The sequence below is a fragment of the Cervus canadensis genome, chromosome 14 (genome assembly GCF_019320065.1).
Source record: "Cervus canadensis isolate Bull #8, Minnesota chromosome 14, ASM1932006v1, whole genome shotgun sequence".
NCBI classification, from domain to species: domain Eukaryota; kingdom Metazoa; phylum Chordata; class Mammalia; order Artiodactyla; family Cervidae; genus Cervus; species Cervus canadensis.
In genome coordinates, this window is record NC_057399.1 from 46,347,421 (window position 1) to 46,368,907 (window position 21,487).

At 35.3% G+C, this 21,487-nt stretch overlaps 1 protein-coding gene across 3 annotated transcripts in view; it reads left to right on the forward strand.

Moving 5' to 3' along the window:
- Positions 1-21,487, forward strand: part of DENND4C (DENN domain containing 4C) — a 108,323-nt gene that overhangs the window by 22,077 nt on the left and 64,759 nt on the right. For 2 of the 3 annotated variants that reach the window (XM_043486527.1, XM_043486528.1), the window contains exons 2-10: positions 5,698-6,019; positions 7,046-7,298; positions 8,318-8,387; positions 10,294-10,463; positions 13,151-13,389; positions 14,295-14,361; positions 15,437-15,495; positions 16,379-16,523; positions 19,394-19,569. In XM_043486527.1, the coding sequence (XP_043342462.1) occupies positions 5,715-6,019; positions 7,046-7,298; positions 8,318-8,387; positions 10,294-10,463; positions 13,151-13,389; positions 14,295-14,361; positions 15,437-15,495; positions 16,379-16,523; positions 19,394-19,569 (1,484 nt within the window). In that variant the 5' untranslated portion in view covers positions 5,698-5,714. Of the gene's footprint in view, positions 1-5,697; positions 6,020-7,045; positions 7,299-8,317; positions 8,388-8,422; positions 9,036-10,293; positions 10,464-13,150; positions 13,390-14,294; positions 14,362-15,436; positions 15,496-16,378; positions 16,524-19,393; positions 19,570-21,487 lie in introns of those variants that run through there. The other variant, XM_043486529.1, reaches the window with a different exon arrangement.

A 21,487-nucleotide genomic window follows, 5' to 3' on the forward strand; every position in this document is an offset into this window, starting at 1 on the left:
GAGCTCTGCCCTGGAATATTGGAGGTGTGTGGTGGGGAGCGGGGGTGGGATCTGGATTATTTCTGCTTTCTCTTGAAAATACAAGAAGGAAGTTCTGATTTTACCAAATCCGTTTGGCAGTAGTTGGATGAATTTGACCAGTAGTCACTGCCTGTGTTCTCTCTCTAGTTCTGACAGCTCATATCTTCTATGACTCCTTTAAAGCGTTTGTGTTTTCAGCCTTTCTTTATATCCCTTCTTCCTTACAGAACTGTCAGTTGCAGGTGCAACAGTGTGGAATTACACTGTTTTGTTTTCATAAAAAGAAGCAGAGTTTATCTGAAATGAGTTACTTTTTTGATTTTGTAATTCCATGAATCAGCCAGCATAACTGATGTTGATAATACTTTTTATGTGGAATCACTAAGGCCTTAATTGTAGCAGATAACTTTGATAATGCATTACTTTCATTGTGGTTTAAACAATGTTCATTTTTCATTCTCTATGGTTTGGAATGCCAGGGAACACAGATATTTTTGAAACTTTAAAAAATCTTTTTATTTCAGTGATAGGAATTTTGTAAATTACATTTAGTCTTGTAAATTGAAGTTAATAATATTTTGTTGATATTAAGAGTATTTATTTATTAAAATGTATGCCATTCTAAATAGTAAGGTGAAAAGAAATTGATTCTGAAAGGGTATCTTGACTATAGTTGGAAAATGAAGTCTAATTATTTAACCGTATATCGCCTAAGTTTTAATAAATATTTTAATATTTTTCAAAAGTTTTTGTTAATACAGACTAATTTTTACCGGAGATAAAGCATTTCATAATGATAAAGGGGTCAGTTCATCAAAAGGACATGGTAATTCTAGATAGTTATGTCTGCAGAGCTTTAAATTACATGAAGCAAAAACTGATAGAACTAAAAGGAAGAGACATCAACAGATGTATAATTATAGTCAGATTTCAGTAACACTCTGTTAATAATTAAACAAGTGGGCAGAAAATTAGCAAGGATATATAGATTTGAATAATACTAATAACCTTCTTGGCCTCTCTCCAGCAAAAATAGAACATACATTCCACTAAAATGTACATTGTATTTATCAGAGACTATATTCTTAGCTGTAAAACTAATCTCAATAAAGATAAAAGACTGTAAGTCATATGTAGTATATCCTCCAAGCATAGTATATTTAAGTTAGAAATTGGTAACCGAAAGATTCTTGGAAAATTTCCAGGTACAAAATTTGGAAACTGAAAAACATTATGTAGCCCACTGGTTAAAGAAAATACTTTAAGAAAGAGAAATTTTAAAATATGTTCAACTGATTAAGAAGAAGACATAACTGAGTTCATGAGATGCCACGAAGACGATAATGGAGAGGAACATTTTAGCTCTGAATTCATACATTAGAAAAGAAAGATCTCAGTGACCTCAGCTCTGACCTTAAGAAACTAGAAATAGAGCAAATTAAATTCTACATAAACAGAGGAAAGAAAATTATAAAGTTCAAAATAGAAGCCAATGAAATAGACAAGCAAGAAAGAGAAAAACCAGTGAAACTGAAAGCTGGTTCTTAGAGAAGATCAATAAAATTGACAGTTTTCTAGCCAGACTGATCAGGATAAAAAGAAGGCACAGACTTGATTGATATCATAAATGAGAAATGTGACATCACTACATATTCTACAGATGACTAAAAGAATAAGGGGATATTATGAAAAACTTTATACAAGTAAATTACACAACGTAGATGAAATGGACAAATTCCTGGCCATATGCCCTCTCCCACTTCTTCATTTATTCATTTATTTATTTTAATTTTTGGCTGCTTTGGGTCTTGCTTGCGGCCTGATTCTCCGCTGTCCCGCGGCTTGTAGGATCTTAGTTCCTGGACCAGGAATTGAACGTGCGTCCCTTGCATTGGAAGGCAAATCCTTAACCACTGGATCACTGGGAAGTCCCCCCAATTCTTACGTTAAAATGTAACCCCCAATGTGGTGGTATATGGAAGTAGGGCTTTGGGAGGTGTTTTGGTCTTGTGGATGCAACCCTCATCAGTGGTTTTAGTGTCTTTCTCAAAGAGACTCCAGGAAGACTCTGCTCCTTTCCACCCTGAGAGGTTACAGTGAAAAGACAGCCTTCTGTGACCTAGGAAGCCAGCCATTACTAGACACTGAATCTGCCAGTGCCTTGATCTTGAATTTCCCAGCTTCAAGAAATAAATTTTTTGTTGTTTGTAAATCACCCAACCTATGATATTCTGGTATAGCAACCTGAATGGACTAAGACTGATACAAACTCTGAAACTACAGAATATGAAAGTTTACTCAAGAAGAAATAGGTAACCTGAATTGCCCTACATGTTAAAAAAAAATGGATTTATAGTTTACGATATACTCTCAAAGTAAACTCTAGACCTGGATGTTGGAAAAAATTAACAACAATTCTATAAAAATTCTTGAAAACTGAAGGAGAGAGTTTCCCCAAGTCATTCTGTGAGACTATCACATTCAGTTCAGTTCAGTTCAGTCGCTCAGTCGTGTCCGACTCTTGTGACCCCATGGACTTCAGCATGCCAGACCTCCCTGTCTATCACCAACTCGGGAGTTTACCCAAACTCATGTCCATTGAATCAGTGATGCCATCCAACCATCCCATCTTCTGTTGTCCCCTTCTCCTCCTGCCCTCTGGAGAAGGCAATGGCAACCCACTCCAGTACTCTTGCCTGGGAAATTCCATGGATGGAGGAGCCTGGTAGGCTACAGTCCATGGGGGTCGTGAAGAGTCGGACTCGACTGAGCGAGTTCACTTTCACTTTTCACTTTCATGCACTGGAGAAGGAAATGACAAGCCAGTCCAGTATTCTTGCCTGGAAAATCCCAGAGACGGGAGCCTGGTGGGCTGCCGACTGTGGGGTCACACAGAGTTGGACACAATTGACGTTACTTAGCAGCAGCAGCCTCCTGCCCTCAATCTTTCCCAGCTTTAGAGTCTTTTGAAATGAGTCAGCTTTTCGCATCAGGTGGCCAAAATATTGGAGTTTCAACTTCAACAACAGTACTATCACATTATCTTGATATCAAAATCAGTTAAAGATAGTATAAGGGGGGAAAAAAAGAACTATATCCCTCATTAACATATGTAAACTTTCAAACAAAATTTTAGCAAGTAGAATCCAATAATACATGAAAAGGATAATATATGGATGGAGAATAAGCACATGAAAAGGTTGTCGACATCACCAGTTATTCAGTTCAGTTCAGTCACTCAGTCGTGTCCCACTCTTTGTGACCCCATGAATCGCAGCACCCCAGGCCTCCCTGTCCATCACAAACTCCCGGAGTTTACTCAAACTCATGTCCATCGAGTCGATGATGCCATCCAGCCATCTCATCCTCTGTCGTCCCTTTTCCTCCTGCCCCCAATCCCTCCCAGCCTCAGGGTCTTTTCCAATGAGTCAGCTCTTCGCATGAGGTGGCCAAAGGATTGGAGTTTCAGCTTCAGCATCAGTCCTTCCAATGAACACCCAAGGACTGATCTCCTTTAGGATGGACTGGTTGGATCTCATTGCAGTCCAAGGGACTCTCAAGAGTCTTCTCCAACACCACAGTTCAAAGGCATCAATTTATCGGCACTCATCTTTCTTCACAGTCCAAATCTCACATCCATACATGACCACTGGAAAAACCATAGCCTTGACTAGACGGACCTTTGTTGGCAAAGTAACGTCTCTGCTTTTTAATATGCTGTCTAGGTTGGTCATAACTTTCCTTCCAAGGAGTAAGCGTCTTTTAATTTCATGGCTGCAGTCACTGTCTGCAGTGATTTTGGAGCCCCAAAAAATAAAGTCTGACACTGTTTCCACTTTGCAAATTACATCTATAGCTAAGTATCACTATAGGCATAATAGAATGTAGTCTAAATTTAAAAGACTGACCTTCTAAAGTGTTGGAAAGGATGTGGAACGACTGGAACTCTCAAATACTGATGATAGGAATGTAAAATGATATAATCATTCTAGAAAACTTTTTGGCACTTTTTTAGAATTGCATATACCTACCAGGTGATCCATTCATTCCATCTTAGAATTTGACTAAGATAAATGAAAGTGTATGTCTGTTAGGCTTGTACATGGATATTCATGTAAGCTTTCTTTATATAAATAATAGCTCCAAGCTGAAAATAGCCCATATGTTTATTAATGTAGGTGAATGGATAAACATCTTGTGGTATATTCGGACATGGAATTGTTGTTAATTGTTTAGTCGGTAAGCCGTGTCTGACACTTTTCGACCCCACAGACTGTAGCCTGCCAGGGGAATACTGCTCAGCAATAAAAAGGAATGAACTGTTGATATAAATAGTAACATGGATGAATCTCACAATAATTACATAAATGAGTGAAAGAATCCAGACCAAAAAAGAATACACTGTGTGGTTTGAGGTATATCAGTTCTAGAAAGTAATCTATAATGACACAAAGCAGGTCACTCATTGTCTGGGGAGGGAGGGATGATGAAGGGGTACAAGAGTATTTTGGATGTCAATGAATGTATTCTCTATCTTGATTTGTGATATGGTTTCATGGGTGTATACATTTGTGAAAACTTACCAAATTGTGCACTTTAAATATGTACATTTTATTATATGTAAATTATACCTTAATAAAGTTTTTTTAAGAAACACATAAAATCCATAGAAATATTTAAGATTTCAGAAGCTTAACTTTATTTTTAGTGTTGCTGAGTTTAAAGATAATAGAAATCTTGACTCAGCATTCATGTTCTCTAGATTTCTACCATATATTACCTAAGTGTCCTTTAATATGTGTTTTATATAATTTTGTCTTTTTTGGTTATTTTTTTTTATGCTGTATCTGGTGTTTATATATGAAATAGTTAATGACCCCTAAACACACTTAGTTTTGACCCTTAAACACTCTTAGTTTACCCGGTGTTTACTCAAAGTTTTTTAACTGTACGGGCATATTCCTGATTGAATTAAGAGACTGGTTTAATTATTTTTATTGCCTTTTGTTGTTGTTTAGTTGCTAAGTCCTGTCCAACTCTTTGTGACTCTCATGGCTCTGTCCATGAGATTTCCCAGGCAAAAACACTGGAGTGGGTTGCCATTTCCTTTTCCATGGAATCTTCCCCACGCAGGGATAGAACCTGTGTCTCTTGCATTGCAGGAGGGTTCTTTACCACTGAGCCACCAGGGGCGCCCAGTTTTATTTATTATTAGTATCTTTATTTTTTTCCTATTAGATCTTGAATAATTCATGAAGAACTCAATTCATTTGTTTAAATGTAAAGTTTAGCTCTAAGAATTCTGTAACTTAGAATGATTTTTTTAAAATAGTATGCATTTTGTTCATGTGTGTGTGTATGCATTTTGCTGAAAGGAAAGCACCATGGCCCTCTTCCGATAGTTTGATTATCCTTAACAGGGCCTTAGGCATATGATAGAATCATAGTTGTCTTACAGATGAATTCGTGCTGTAAACTTCTACTTTGTAGGAGGTAAAAATTGATGAAATGCTATCATAACAAGCTTCTTCTACAGAATGACAACAGTTTGTAAATCCAACTGGGAAGTATGCTGGTTAATTATTGTTAACTCAGGAATATTTTAATTTAGTGAATTAGGGTAAGGCATTTCATTTAATCGATGTATTTTTTTTTCTCTCTGTCTCTCTCTCCCAGGATATCTAGTAGCAGCCATGATAGAAAACAAAGGGCCCAGAGTGGTGGACTACTTTGTTGTGGCAGGTCTCACTGATACATCTACTCTTCTGGATCAAGAAATAAATCGTTTAGATACTAAGTCAACTGGACCTAAAGCTCCAATTACAGACATTGCAGTTATTAACAAATCATCTGGGGAAATAGTACCTGAAGGTTACACCTGTGTTGAAGTCACTCCATCCGGTCTCCAGGCAAACTTGAACTATGGAAGTCTGAAAAGCCCAGAACTGTTTCTCTGTTACAAGAGAGGAAGAGAGAAACCACCCCTTACTGACATTGGGTATGGTGACTTTCTTTTGCTGTAGTGAAGGGAATAAAATTTATTTAAGGTGCACAGGAATAGAAATTTTAAAATCCTTGATGGTTCTGTTATTTGTTACTTGAAGATCAAGTGTACTAAGTATGTACTTCTGTCCATCCTTACTGAATTTCTCTGCATTGTACTGAGTCATTAGATTATTTCCTTTCAAAAGAATATTGAAATGAAGGCATTAGAGCCTGAAATGTGATTTCATTTCTGTTTGTACTTATCAGGTAAGTTTACTAAACATAAAAGAACAAAAAGCTATAGTGAAAGTATATTTTTAAGGAGCTAGTTAGGTTATGTGATCAGGGTTTGTGAAGCCCTGAACTCATTTAAGAAGAGCAGGCAGCAGCAGCTAGGATTTAGATCATAATTGTGTTGACCCTGTAGATATGTTTGCAGAAAGTTGATATCTAACCAATACTAAGTCATCTTTTCCATGACCATGGGATAACGTTTGGGTTGCCATTTCCTACTCCAGGGGATCATCCCAACCCAGGGATTGAACCTGCGTTTCCTGCATTGCAGGCTCTGTACTGCTGAGCCATCAGGGAAAGCCCTTTTTATTTATTAGCTCATGTGTAATTTCTTTAAGCAGTGTTTTATAGTTTCAGTCGAGGAATTTTTAAAGGGAAAATTTTTAGGAGAATTTTGAAAGTAAGTTTTGTGAAAACATCTGAATATTAGATAAAACTTCTAAGAACTGACCTGAGGATGGTTGGAGTATTGCCTGTCTTTTATTTCATGTTTCTTATAATCAATTAAAAAAAAATTGTTTGATCCTATTTACACTTCTGAAATTGTGTTCTAACTGTTAAAAAATAGTAGTTAAGAGATTTATAATTCCCAAAGTAATAATTTTAGTTTTGGTATGTAATTAAGTTTTGGGAAACAACAGGTGAGACCAAAAAAAAAAAAATGTATTTTGTTATCAAGGAGAAAAAACTAGTGTTAACCTGACATAAGTTTACTTGTCAATTTTTTTTCTTCCCTCCCATACAGAGTTTTATATGATGGGAAAGAAAGGCTTATCCCAGGATGTGAAGTGATCCAAGCCACACCCTATGGTCGCTGTGCCAATGTCAACAATAGTTCAACTACTTCACAAAGAATCTTTATCACTTATCGAAGGGCTCCTTTAATTCGGCCCCAGAATTCTTTGGCTGTAACTGACATCTGTGTCATTGTAACCAGTAAGGGAGAAACCCCTCCCCATACTTTCTGCAAAGTTGATAAAAACTTAAATTGTGGAATGGTAAGAATAAAATTTCATTTCTGAAATTTCATATGAAAATTAAGAAAAATTTTTTGGATTCCTCTTTATCATTTGGTTCATTATTTACTCTCAGTTTATATTGTCATGATTTAAAAAAAAAAAATTTAGCCTTCTGATTTTCATGGTTCATTGTAACTTAAAAAATCCTTAGCTATCTGATGTTTTAGAATAATTTCATCCAGAAAATAGATACCTAAAGTAAGGGATTTTTTTTTTTCCCTTGGTATGTGCTAATACATCACATTAATGTACAGATTTTACTAGCTTTTGGGTTTCAGTGTTGTCTGCAAGGACAACTTCAGGGAGACTGGGTTGAGATACTGCATATATTTATTTAATTATCTTAGATATTGTAGTTTTCATCCTTATTTTAAAAGGGTTATAGTGAAAAAGAAAAATACAACGTATGCATTGGATTTATAGTTTTTTTATGACCCTAAAGTTATGTTTCTTTTGAGTTGTGTTTATGTTGAGTTATGTTTATTTTGAAAAATATTTTAAATCAGACTGAAAGCCTAAATGACATAGTCAGAGCTGACCGATGCACCCAAGGCTGTTTGTCAAGACCAGTTTGACTCTGGAGATAATGACTTCATAGCCTCTAGTGGCCCCAGTCTTCCCTAGTTTGGGCTCAGCATCCCCTCCATTTTGTGCTGTTTCTTTCAAATAGAGGCAGCCTTTGCATGATTACAGAGTTCTGAACTTTTTGAAACAGACCTCACATCAGTTTAATTTTTGTGGCAATGTTTTTTTATTACTCCTTTTCTTTTAGTGTTTTCCATTTTATGCTTTGTTATATTGTATACTATATAGTCTGCTTGATAAACATGTTTTTTTTTTTTTTTGATAAACATGTTTTAAATAGACTTCCCTGAAGAAATAATCAAAATCTTTAGAAGACATTCGACAAAATCAATTGATTTTCACTCTTTTGTCTTTTATTTATTTATTTATTTTCTTTTCTTTTGTCTTTTTAAAACCTAACTTATATTTTACAGTGGGGTTCCAGTGTGTTTCTGTGTTATAAGAAGTCTGTGCCTGCTTCTAATGCTATAGCATATAAAGCTGGTAAGTAAATTTGGGAAAAAAAAAAAGGTTTCTATTTCTATAGGAATTGTTACACACTAACATTTGGTTAGAAGAGACAGTGTTTGCTCCCTTATACAGTTTGTGGAACTGATCTATTCATAAATTGAGTTAATTATAACTTTAGCATGTAAAGACATTAAGTTTTCTTAAGTTCATACTACAGGATATATTAATATTACCCCTTACCAACAAAAATACACTATTAATTGAACAGAAAATTTTATTCCAAACAAGCATTTGTGGAATAAACATTCAAACTGTTAGTCTACTCTAATAGATTTAATAGTTGAGTGGAAAATGCATACTCTCTGACCTTTTTATATTTTGACAATCAGAAAGGTGTCAAACTGCATCTTTGCTTCTTATATATCTCCTTCTCTTATTTCTGTGTGTCTGATTTGAAACCACATGTTACTTGCCATGAGAGGTGGACTTGCTTCCTTTTTCCCTTGTTGCAAAGAATCAGCTATATGGAAGAGAGGAGGGCCTGAGAACCTTTTCTGCCATGAAGTGTTTGAGAAATCTATCGTCACATTCTTACTGCACAGTAAAGTGTCAAGGGCTGTAAAGATTTAAGTGTGACCTCTTCATCCCACTGGTATGGTGGGATAAAAACTGAAAATACAGGTATGCTCCAGCTGTAAATAGAAGAGATACTGGAATACTTCTTGGTGAACAGAAGCAGTGTCATTACTTTTTGTCATGCACAATTTTTGGAGTAAGGTTTTACTTCAGGGAAGTCAGGCAGATCCATATATGAGAAATCTTAATTGTCCTCATAAAGACATCCATATTAATGAATCAAACCATTTAATTTATAATATGAAAATAAAGGCAGCAACTGACAGTTATAAATTTCAGTATCACTTTAAAATGTAATGCTGTTAATATTGCTGTAGTGTGTTGATTATATGCGGTTTCCTTAAAAAATTTTTTTTGAGGTGTTAAGTGTCACTTAAACTTACAGAATTAACTTATAGAAACAAATTTTGTGAAACTGTTTAGGCATTTGATATAAGACATACATATTAGAATAAAGAGTTTTGGAGACTGAATTTGGACTTAAAATTCAGCTACTGATTTTCAAATGTTTAACCTAGAAGTGTCTGTGTATTAGAGATATTAGAGATGTCATGTAGCTGTTTTATTCTGAGGAGGCTTTGTTTGGCTTCTGAGAGTGCCCCCCTCCTCCTGCTTCCTTGATCTCTCATACTTTGTACTTAGTCACAAGAGTTTCTATCTCATTTACTTTTCATCTTGCATTCATTTTACACTGCTGCTCATTCAAAATAAGTTTAGGGGCTAAGATAATTTCTGCTGCCTTAGCTATACTGTCCCTTCACTGAGTTTATTTTTTTTTTAATAGGAGGCTAACTGAAATAGTTGGTAAATTTCCCTGAATGTTTCTTGCATTCTCTAAGATGTTGGCACTATGCAGGAGAAATAAATTAATGGTTCTGTTAAATAGAGTTTTAACTAGTATATTTAATACATTTTAGTGTTATAGTGAACTCTAAGTCCATGAGTAAAAATAAATGTTAAATTTGTTATTCTCATTTCTGATATGGCAAGAGAAAAGTTGATCATGAAATTTCACACATAAATATTTCACATATAAAATTTGCTATTAAAATGTCTTATTAGTATGTTTTACATATTAATAACTACTTAAAAGTAACAGTTTAAAAAAGATTGTTGCGTTTGCCTGGTAGTGCAGTGGTTAGGACTCTGCACTTGCACTGCTGTGGGCCTGGGTTGACTCGCTGACCCGGGAACTGTGATCCCACAAGTTGTGCAGTGCAGCCAAAGAATGAAAAATAAAAAGAATAAATAAAATAAGGAATCAATGGATAAATAAATTATCATTATCTTCTTTCTCCAAAAGGTTTAATTTTTAGATATCCAGAAGAGGACTATGAGTCATTTCCACTCTCAGAATGTGTCCCTCTCTTCTGCCTTCCGATGGGAGCTACTATTGAATGTTGGGATCCCCAAAGCAAATACCCACTACCAGTTTTCTCAACTTTTGTTCTCACAGCTTCTTCTGCTGAAAAGGTACATGTTTTCCTTTTATTAAACCAGTTTTGCCCATGTTTTTAATCCACAGACTGTTTAATATGAGATGTCTCATTGAATGTTAGGATCCTATTCAGACACAATACATTTTTTATTTAAATTTTGTACTCTAATGCCCAAAGTGAGAAGTCAACATGAAAATTGGAATCAGGATACTGATACCACTTGAGTGTTCTTAGGAGCAAATATAAAGTCTCCGGAGAGATACAGCCAACACCCAGGACTCAAGATGAGTTTCTAGTAAAAGATAGAAGACATAGGTACCATAGGAAGAATCAATAAGACACAGACCTAGATTATACCTTTAAGATATTGAAATGATAGATAATATCAAAGATATTGTAAATTGAATATATAGTCGAAATATTTAAGACCTAAGAGAGAAGCTCAACACATCAAAGAAAGAACATGATATTTTGAAAACTGAATAGACAGGTTGGAAAAAGAAGTGTCTAGAAATGAAAAATATGTTCCTTAAAACTAAAAATTTAATCAGTGGCCTAAACAGCAGGTAAGTCATGCATGAAGGAAGAATTAATGAAGTGGAAAATAAGTTACCTCGAATGTGGCACAGGAAAACATAAAAGGAATTTAAAAATGTAGAGAATAGAATCAAAAAGACCAATAGATACTTAATAATCCAGAAGGAGAGATTAGAAAGAGTACAGGCAGCATTTTAAGAGCTAATGGTTGGTTGAAAGTTTTCCAGGGTTGATGAAAAATTGAGTTTTCAGGTTAAAGATGTACTCTGAATCTTAAGGAGAGAAAAAAAAAACATATATATAGAACCACTTATTTCATGTTATAATAAAACCATGGAATACCAAAGACAGAAAATATCCAGAAAGGAAAGACATAGCACTAGCCATGAAAGAAAAGGTGAATAATAGGACCTTATTGAAGTTAAGGACAGCTGTTCATTCAAAGGTACCATTAAGAAGGTGAAAAAGGAAAAAAAAAGGTGGAAAAGGAGAAAGTAATGTGATACAGTATGTGTTCCACGAGGGTCTTGTATTCAGAATATTTAAACAACCTCTACGTTGTCAACAGGATAAGAGATAACTCTGTGGCCCAACAGTTATACACCTGAGCGTATCCCAGGAGAGATGAATGTATGTATGTATTCTCCAAAGCACATGTGCATTTGTAGGTTCCAAAAACTCAAAACATGTATAAACAGTAATAATGACAAAGAATAATCATTTAAAATAAAAAAGAAATGGCAAAAAAATTAGGAAATAAAAAGTAAATAAAGCTACAGATCTAGTGGAAATTTAAAAATTGAAACCTTTCATAGGATATTTGATAGAATACTCAGTTTTATTGAAGAGTGTGACTGACAGAGGCTGACTTTTGTGAAGCAAACAAAAATGCATCTGTGTCCATGAGCAACCTTCATGTTTTCAACCACTGTAAGATGATTAACTAAGGTTAAGTGTCCAGCAGTGTCTGGAACATAGTAAAATTCTCAGTGAATGAAGGCCAATACTGTATTGACTGGATTGCTTACAAGTAAGCTAACTCTCTAGCTTAATAATCATTTGTAGTTTCTCACTTTGAAAGCAGTAAATATAAGTGAATTTTTAAAGATCTTCAAACACTTGAGTTACCGAATATACCTTGACTAGGAGAGAACAACAGAGCCTCTTTGAGATGCTTTTGTTATATTGCTTGTTAAAAACCCTTGAGATGACTTTGAAATAATTGTATCCAAGAGTAGTGTTTGTATTTGTAAATTCAAGGGTAAATATAATTCACACAGACATACATATGACATATATACACATGTATATACATACACACACATATATAGTGTTAGAAGATTTATAAAAGTGTCATTTATCTGTTTTCAGTTATAAGACTTATAAAAGTGTCACTTATCCGTTTTCAGAACCTTTTCATCACTTGAAACAGAAGCTGCTTCTAATCCTACCGTATGTCCCTCTCTTCTACTCTCTGTCTCTACCAGTTTGTCTATTCTAGGTAGCGTATATAAACGGAATCATATAATATTTGTTTTCCTGTGTCTGGCTTGTTTCACTTAGCATAATGTTGTCAAGGTTTGTCTGTGTTGCAGTATTTTTCAGAATTTGATTCCTGTTAGGGGTGAATAATACGAGTATATGACTGTATGTGAGTGTATATACAGTCAGCCCGCTGTATCTGTGGATGCCAAACCTGTGGATCTGGAGGGCTGATTGTACTACTCGTACATTTTATATAAGGAACTTGAGCATTCATGGATCTTGGTATCCGCGGGGGGTTCTGGAATCAACCACCCTTGAATACTGAAGGACGACTGTACCACGTTTTGTGTATCTGTTCATTTGTTGGTGGACGTTTGGGTGGTTTCCATTTTTTTGGTTATTGTGAAGAATGCTGCTATGAACATTGGTGTACAAATATTTGTTTCAGTCCCTGCTTTCGATTGTTTTGGGTATATACGTAGGTGAATCATATGGTAATTGTTTAACTTTTGGAGGAGCTGCCAACTGTTTTCCACCATAGCTGCAACCATTTTATATTCCCATCAGCAGTGCTTGAGATTTTTTTTTTCATTTTATCTGTCATATGTACTCTAAGAAAATAGTTCTTTTGGAATAGAGGAGAGAAATTAAGTTTTAAAAAACACTCAAATTTTATTATGAAATTCTTTTACTCTGTAGGTATATGGAGCTGCAATCCAGTTTTATGAGCCTTATTCTCGAGAACTTCTAACAGAAAAACAGCTTATGCAGCTGGGCCTGTTGACACCTGTGGAGAGGAAAATGGTCTCTAAATCCATCAATTCGAACAAATGCATTTGTTTACTCTCGCACTGGCCTTTTTTTGAAGCTTTTAGAAAATTTCTCATGTTTATCTACAAACTTTCTGTGTCTGGACCACATCCTCTTCCCATTGAGAAGTATGTATAATGATTTGAAGGGTGTCTGATGGAAAAATTGGATGTATATATGTACATTTCATTGTTTACTTAACTTTAAGCATAAAGAGTTGAAAGGGAAGGAGAATCACAGTCATCCTGCTTTTTACTTGCTCGCTTCTTCACAGAATCCATGACTTCGAATTTAGAACTAAGGAGTGGTGGTGAGAATCATCACATAAAAATGTGAGAATTCTTTCTGAGAATTCAGCTAAGGAAGAAACATACACGTTGCATTGTGTGTGTTCTTCATGCTTATTCTCAAATAACCAAGAGAAAAATAGCTGTTGATGCACACATACCCCAGCCAATCCAAATGACCATTTCAAGTTAAAACATCTCTAAACTGATGTAGAAATTAAGGGTGAGGTAATTGAGACTTCCCTGGTGGCTCAGATGGTAAAAGCGTCTGCCTACAATGTGGGAGACCCAGGTTTGATCCCTGGGTTGGGCAGATCCCCTGGAGAAGGAAATGGCAACCTACTCCAGTATTCTTACCGGGAAAATCCCATGGACAGAGAAGCCTGGTAGGCTACAATCCGTGGGGTCGAAAAGAGTTGGACAGGACTGAGCGACTTCACTTTCACTTTCTTTAATACTAAAGTAAGGTTTTGATTTTAGTGTTGACTGACCTCTACATGTTTTCCCTTCAATTTGTAATTCTCTTTGTCATGGAAATGTTTTGAGAACCAGAAAAATAGATGTGGAGTCACTGTCTTTTTAAAATCACGTCTTTTCTGACTTCTAATGGCACATTGACTTTTGTTTATTAAGTTTTAGGTAAGTGGCTTTGTCAAATCCGGGATGATCAATTATATTTAAGATCTGTTAAAATCCATGAAGTATTTTAGAAAAGTAATTGTCTTTATTTCAAAATTTTTTTCTAGGCACATTTCACATTTTATGCAAAACATCCCTTTTCCTTCACCTCAAAGACCAAGAATCCTGGTACAGGTAATCAAAAAAGAGTATGTTTGAAGGGAGGGCGGCATATGTTCATTCCAGTCATCGCAGTGTGGACTCTATGGCCCTTTGGGTTTGAGGTGGAGCAAGATGCATCCATTATGTCCTTGAATTCTTATATTTTGTATCTTTAGCGAATACTCTTTTGTACTTTTTTTTGAATTTAGGGTATACAGAATTGGAATAATTATAATACTTGTTCATGACATCATCATTGGTCCATTTGTGGCCTAAATTTATGTAGCTGATTTTAATAACATAAAACCCAGAATTATGTTGAGGGCAAGTTTTTAATATCAGAGTGACTTAATAAATATTAAATGTGAAATCAGTTATGGTTGGAGGGCATAAGTAAAGTTGTCTGTAATAGTGCTCTTCAAACTGTCTTTGTTAAAGGACCAGTTTCTTTTTATTTCCAGTTGATGGCAGACCTGTATAAGCATATAGCTTATAACATAAGCAGTCAGTGTAGACATGAACAGGTCTATACCCTGTCCACAGACATGAGTTCACTGATAATGTAATTGGATATGAGAGCAATGTCAAATTTCCATAAAAGTTTCTAAATCACTTTCTCTCTATATACAATTTCTTCCTAGACCGATAACAGTTTGTAGACTGGCACTTTGAGTAGAGGCAAGCTATTTAAACATTTTTTCTAAGATAGTTACCAACCTTATATAGGATAGTCAGGTATTGTTAATCTTGAATGTATTTTTATTTTATTTATTTATTTAGAATGTATTTTAGTTTCAGCAAGTATTAATACACATTAAGTAGTTGCCAAATACAAAGTAAATATTTGTAAGGCTTTTAAAAAGCAGTTACTCTTTTTAAACAGGTGTATTTTAATTGACTAACTGAATCAAAATTCATTTGATTTAATCATTTAATTATAAAGAACTATATACTTCTAAGTAAATACAGCTGTTGTTTTATATTTTAGTACATGGTTCCAAAACTGTATCAGTCTGCATGTTAAACAGTTTTCCATTTTACCCTTGATATAAATATTTAGGTTTCAAATTTGGCTTCGTTAATTTATCTTTTTTTTTCTTTTTTTAAGCTGTCAGTCCACGATGCATTAATATTATCACAACCAGTTTCTACACCTTTACCACTAAGGTAATTAATGGTATATAAAATAATACATTTATTCACTTGGATCAGAATGCTTTAATATATTTTAAGAGTTAGTATGATAGAACTGTGCTATTTTTACAAATGGAGAATAACCTTAATGTTTCAAAGTTTGATAGCTGGTTGTATGGTAGGGGTCATTCACCATTTTAAAAATGAAACACTTAAAGAGAGTTGCAAGATCAGATGTAGGGAGTATCTCCCTCTTCCTCTCATCTCCCCTCCCCATATCCAGTTTATTACTAAATATTTCAGGTGAACTGCCTTTACCTCCTAAAATGCCTTGAATCTCTTAGCTTCTCTTCGTCTGCGTGGCTGGTCCAGGCTCTGTACGGCCTTCACCTGAGCTGTTTCGTTATGAACCTCTTCACTGGCACCCTTTTGCTCTTGTTTTCCAGTTTTTTATTCACACTGCAGTGTGCCTTTTTGAGGATGCTAATATAAAATTGTTGGAGAATGCAAATATTTTTATTTGGGGCATAATCTCTTACTGTATTCACCTCTTCCTTTCCTGTGCTTTAGTCACAATATGTTTATTTCAATTCCTTGAACATGGCAGATGGTTTTTCTTGCCTCAGGAACTTTGCAAGTGTTGTCTCCCCACCAGCCTCTACCTTCTTTCTTTTGAGCTTGGCTCAAACGGCTGTTCTTTAGGGAGATCTTTCCTGATAAATGCCCCCTTTGTTTCCGAAGGATGAATTTGAATCATTTTCTTGCACCATCTCATTAACTTTGCTAGTTTGCAGTGATGACTAAATCAGGACTTGAGGTTAATATTATATTCTCAATGTATCAATATTCAGAAAATAATAAGCAAAGCTTAGTACCTTTTGGTGAAATAGTTGATAATCTTTCTCTCCTTTTCTAGTGGAGCGAACTTTAGCACCTTGTTAATGAACCTGGGTCCTGAGAATTGTGCAACGCTGCTGCTCTTCGTTTTACTCGAGAGTAAGATCTTGCTGCATTCTCTGAGGCCAGCTGTGTTGACTGGGGTAGCTGAAGCTGTTGTAGCTGTAAGTATAGAATTTTCTTTTTAGTACAGAATTCTTGAGAGAATTTTTACTCTGAAGGGAAATTTCCTTCAGTGAAAGCTACTTTGAAATTACCACTAAATGTTTAACATAAATGTAATAAAGTGGCAAAGAGATAATATAAAGAAAAAAAGTAATTTGTATTGAGAGAAAATTTCAGTTTCTAATTTTTCATATCTTGGAGTTCTTCAGAGAAGTTATATGAGTACATAAAAATAGAACTTGTGAATGAAGTTTACTGTGTTAAATGAGAAGCTCTAGTCAATTTCAGCTGCCCTAAAATTGTGGGCAAGACTTTCTCCCAATTTGAACCTTTAATCATTGTGGGCCAGTAACATACACGAAAATCTAGGTGATTGTAAAATTGAACAATGTACAAATGCTTTGCTATTGTGAAAAGCATAAATAAAAATTCAAGTCCCCTCCGGTTTTAAAACCTCTTGATGGCATCCCCTTGCAATTAGAAAGAGGTCTGATCATTAGGGCTTTATAGGTCCATAGTGTTGAATTTTGGATGTTCCATTTCTCTATCTTCCATTATTTGTTTAATTTAAAATAGTTGACTCTCCTTTCTTCCCTTCCCCATTTTACTGACATGGAGGTAAGGATCTAGGTCTCTTTTCCACTCCTGTGTCCTCAGCACTTATTACAGTTAAATAGCATGGAGTAAACACTCTGTAAATACTTGCTGAATGACAAATGGGGTATGTCTCCAAGATCTTAATCTGGTCAAAGAAATGCTGCTAGGACTGAAAACACTAATAGCTATTTGAGATGGTTCCTGGGGGACAAAGGTCCTAGTTATATACTAATTATTCCAAACCTCCCCAGTTGCATGTGAAAGCAAAAGTAGTTATAATGTGAAAATATTTGTTAATAAACTGACTAGTTTTAGAAAGTTCCTACTCAAATATTCCTTCCTATAAAACTTTAGGGATTATCTACTGCCCTCTCTCTGAATCTTTGTAGTTTAGTCTCTTGCAATGTGAACTTGGAAATCTTATTAAAATGCAAGATTGCTTGAAATTTATGTAACCGATGTTGCTTGCAAGACTGTTGATAAATGAGGATTTGATAGTAAGGCAACTTAGCATTTAAAGAGAAGAAAATGGAAAAGAATGGTGACAGGATAAATTCTGCAAAAGGAGAATGATTTTGATATAAAAAAATATTGAAGAGTTAATGGAGCCTTGTAGCAAGAATTGGTGGAACCAGTGGATATTTTTGTGAAATTGACTGTATTTTTGATTGTGCTGTGAAAGTCAAAGATGAAAATAAGGATGTTGTATTTTGTTGTTCAGTAGTTTTATTCTGAAATTTCTTACATAGTTGGAGGTATAACATACCTTTTGTTGAATGGAAGATGGTCAGTTTTTACTGGAGGAAATCTGGAGTCCTTGCAAGGTCTTTTGCAAGCAGTTCTGTCCCTCTGCTCTCTGATATCATTTTCCACTTCTCTGCCTTTTGCTCACCCTGCTCCGCCTGTGCTACCCCTGGAGCATATTAGGCAGTCCTCACACCATACGGTCTTTGCCCTGGCTGTTCCTTTTCTTCAAAGCGCTGTTCTCCTAGATATCCCCTTGACTAAATCCCTTACCACCTTCAAGTTTCAGCCCAGTGTCTCTTTCTTAATGAGGCCTACCCGCTTTGGCCTGTTTAATACTATAGCCTACTTTCCCTCTTTCCTCTCTGCTGTTCTAAACTCTAGTACCTTTTACTTGGCTTTACTGGTTTTTTTTTTCTCATAGCACTTAGCACTCTCTCACATGGCATATAGTCTGTTTATTACGTCTTCTTTTTGTTTTCTCTCTCCCTGCTAGACCAGGTGTTTGAGTAAAATCCTGGCTGCCGCTTGTTTTTTGTAAATATGTTTTACTGGAACCTAGGCCATTTATTTATATATTTCCTCTGCTTTCATCCATGAAGGCAGAGTTATTTGTGACAGACGCATATGGTTTGCAAGCCATAAAATATTCTGTATATTTTACAGAAAAAGTTTGCTGACTCTTATGCTGTACTATAAACTTCATGAGGGCATGGAGCTTTGTTTTATACACTGTTAGAGCCCCATCGTGTAGAACAGTCTTTGGTACATGTTAAGTGCTCAATTGCCAGAAAGCAAGTAAATGATTGAAGACAGAATTCCAATTCTATATAACCATCTGGAATAACTGGCAGAGGTAGTAAATGTTATAGGTAATTATTTGGGGTGAGTAATGATGGGTAAGGCGACAGTTGAACTAGACCTTGAAAGACAGCAAAGATTTTTATAATAGAAGAAAGATTTTGTCATCAGTGATTAAAATTTTAATATTAGTTGAAGTGGAACATTTTATGTTTATTTGGGCAGTTAGGAAGATTTTTTGTTGAAATTTTTAGTTGACTGTTACTATTCCCAAGATAATCGTTTAAATTTTTTGTTTTGTTTAGTTCTTGGTGTTCTTAGTTGAATTTTAATCAGAGGTTATCTTGAAATTTAATAGATGGATGAAATGCATCAGTTAGAAATCATGAATTTGTTTTATAAAATTTCCATCAATTTTTTCCCTTCTCTCACTTTCTCCATAAAGTAGGAATGTGGATTTTCTATAGACATTAGAATTAACGTTCAAAGAGCTGTTAGCATTTTAATTGTGCTTATGATCATTGTCATGCCTAAAGGTTTTAATCACAGTGGTTCATAGGATTAACCTGTAATGTTTTATAGTCATTTATATTTTGGAATGAAGTTTAAAGTGAAAGAAACTAGACTTTAACTGCTTTTTAACAGTCCCTTTCAATAATATTAGTTAATTACATAATTCTTATTGCAAATTTAAAAGTTGGTTAATTTTTTAAAACTTTTTTCCCAGATGATCTTTCCATTTCAGTGGCAATGCCCATATATTCCCCTTTGTCCTCTGTCACTGGCGGCAGTGCTCAGTGCACCTTTACCGTTTATAGTTGGAGTTGACTCAAGGTACTTTGATCTTCATGACCCACCACAAGATGTTGTTTGCATTGACTTGGATACAAACATGTTATATCTGTAAGTTGATTCTTTTTGTATTATGTCCCTTTATATTTTTCTCCACATGTAATTGTAGTTCATCAAAACCATATACAAATTGGTACTTTTAGAAGTTGTTAATAAGTCTTCATCTTCAATTCAGTGATTCTCAATCAGGACAGGTGTCAGAGTCCTGGAATGTTACATAGTTTGAAAAAGAATGTGTTCAGTATTATAATAGTTTATATTGGATAATATTGTTAATGGTAGGCAGGAGATGTTTATGTTTATCAGAAGATAATATGGATTCTTAAAAAGAAAAAGGGTAAACCCTGCTTTCAGAGCTCAAGAAATATGATGTCTAGGTTTAATTCAGAATCCATGTGTAAGTCACAACATAGTGACCTTATCACAATATAGGGTCATATTATGCTGTTTCCTTAGTTCAAGATTTGAATTTTACGGGGATTATAGAGAAATTGATACTAAAAGTCAATCACAGTTTGTGTTTAGGTGATAAATTTGTATAGCAGTGATGTAACTGAGGGTTCAGAGAGAGTACCACACTCGTAAAAGCAGCATCATCCATCCAGTTCTAGATGGATGTTTAGGCGCTCCCTCCACACCCCATCCTCAACGACAAGAGCAGCAAAGTGGGAAAGAGCGGTAAATAGTGAAAGTTCCCTAGTGTAAGTGTCAAATTCCAGATCCTGGGGTGCTTTTATTCTTTCCTGTTTGATATTGGTAGAAAATGAATAGAGAAAGAATTTGGGATGAGACTTCAGTGGTTACAACAGTCGAATTGGTTGGGGAAAATAGGCTTGCCTGAACCCAAAGAATAATTTAAGGAAGGAAGAAAACATTTGATGTACCTTAAAAAACAATTTTGAAATGAATCTACCATTGTATTTTGAAAACTGTAATTGTGGTATTGTTGTTGCTCCATACTATGTTTGTATATTTATTTGAGCTTTCAATACTTTTTAAGAATTGAAGTATAGTTGATTTACAAAATTACACTATTTTCAGGTGTATAGCATAGTGATGTAGTCTTTTTATAGCTTATATTCCAGTAAAGGTTATAAAAGCTGATGGCTATAATTCTTTGTGCTGTGCAGCAATGGTCCCCAGCCTTGGCGGTACCAGGGACCAGTTTCTTGGAAGATAATTTTTCCATGGACTGGGGGGGGGGGGGGCGCGGTGGTGGAATGGTTTGGGGATGGTTTGAGCAACAATTACATTTATTGTACACTTTATTTCTAATCTAATACTGCCATTAAAGTACCTGTCTATGGCCCAGAGGTTGAGGACCCCTGCTATACAGTATATGCTTGTTGCTTATTTATTTTGTATATAGTAGTCTGTGTCTTTTAATCCTATACCCTTATCTTGCCCCTCTCCCCTTTCTTCTCTCTACTGGTAACCGTTAGTTTGTTTTCTGTAAATGTGAGTGTGTTTTGCTGTCCCTTTTTTTTGTTTTGTATTTTAGATTCTACATATAAATGGTAGCACATAGTATTTATCTTTGTCTGACCCATTTTACTAGGCATGATATTCTCTAGACCATCCATGATGCTGCAGATGTTAGCATTTTACTCTTTTTTTATCAATCAGTTCAGTTCAGTCACTCAGTTGTGTCCAACTCTGTGACCCCATGAACTGCAGCACGCCAGGCTTTCCTGTCCATCACCAACTCCTGGAGCTTGCTTAAACTCATTGTTCATTGAGTCCATGATGCTATCCAACTGTCTGATCTGCTGTCGTCCCCTTCTCCTCCTGCCTTCAATCTTTCCCAGCATCAGGATCTTTTCCAATGAGTCAGTTCTTTGCATCAGGCAGCCAAACTATTGGAGCTTCAACTTCGGCATCAGTCTTTCCAATGAATATTCAGGACTGATTTCTGTTAGGATGGACTGGCTTGGATCTCCTTGCAGTCCCAAGGTACTCTCAAGAGTCT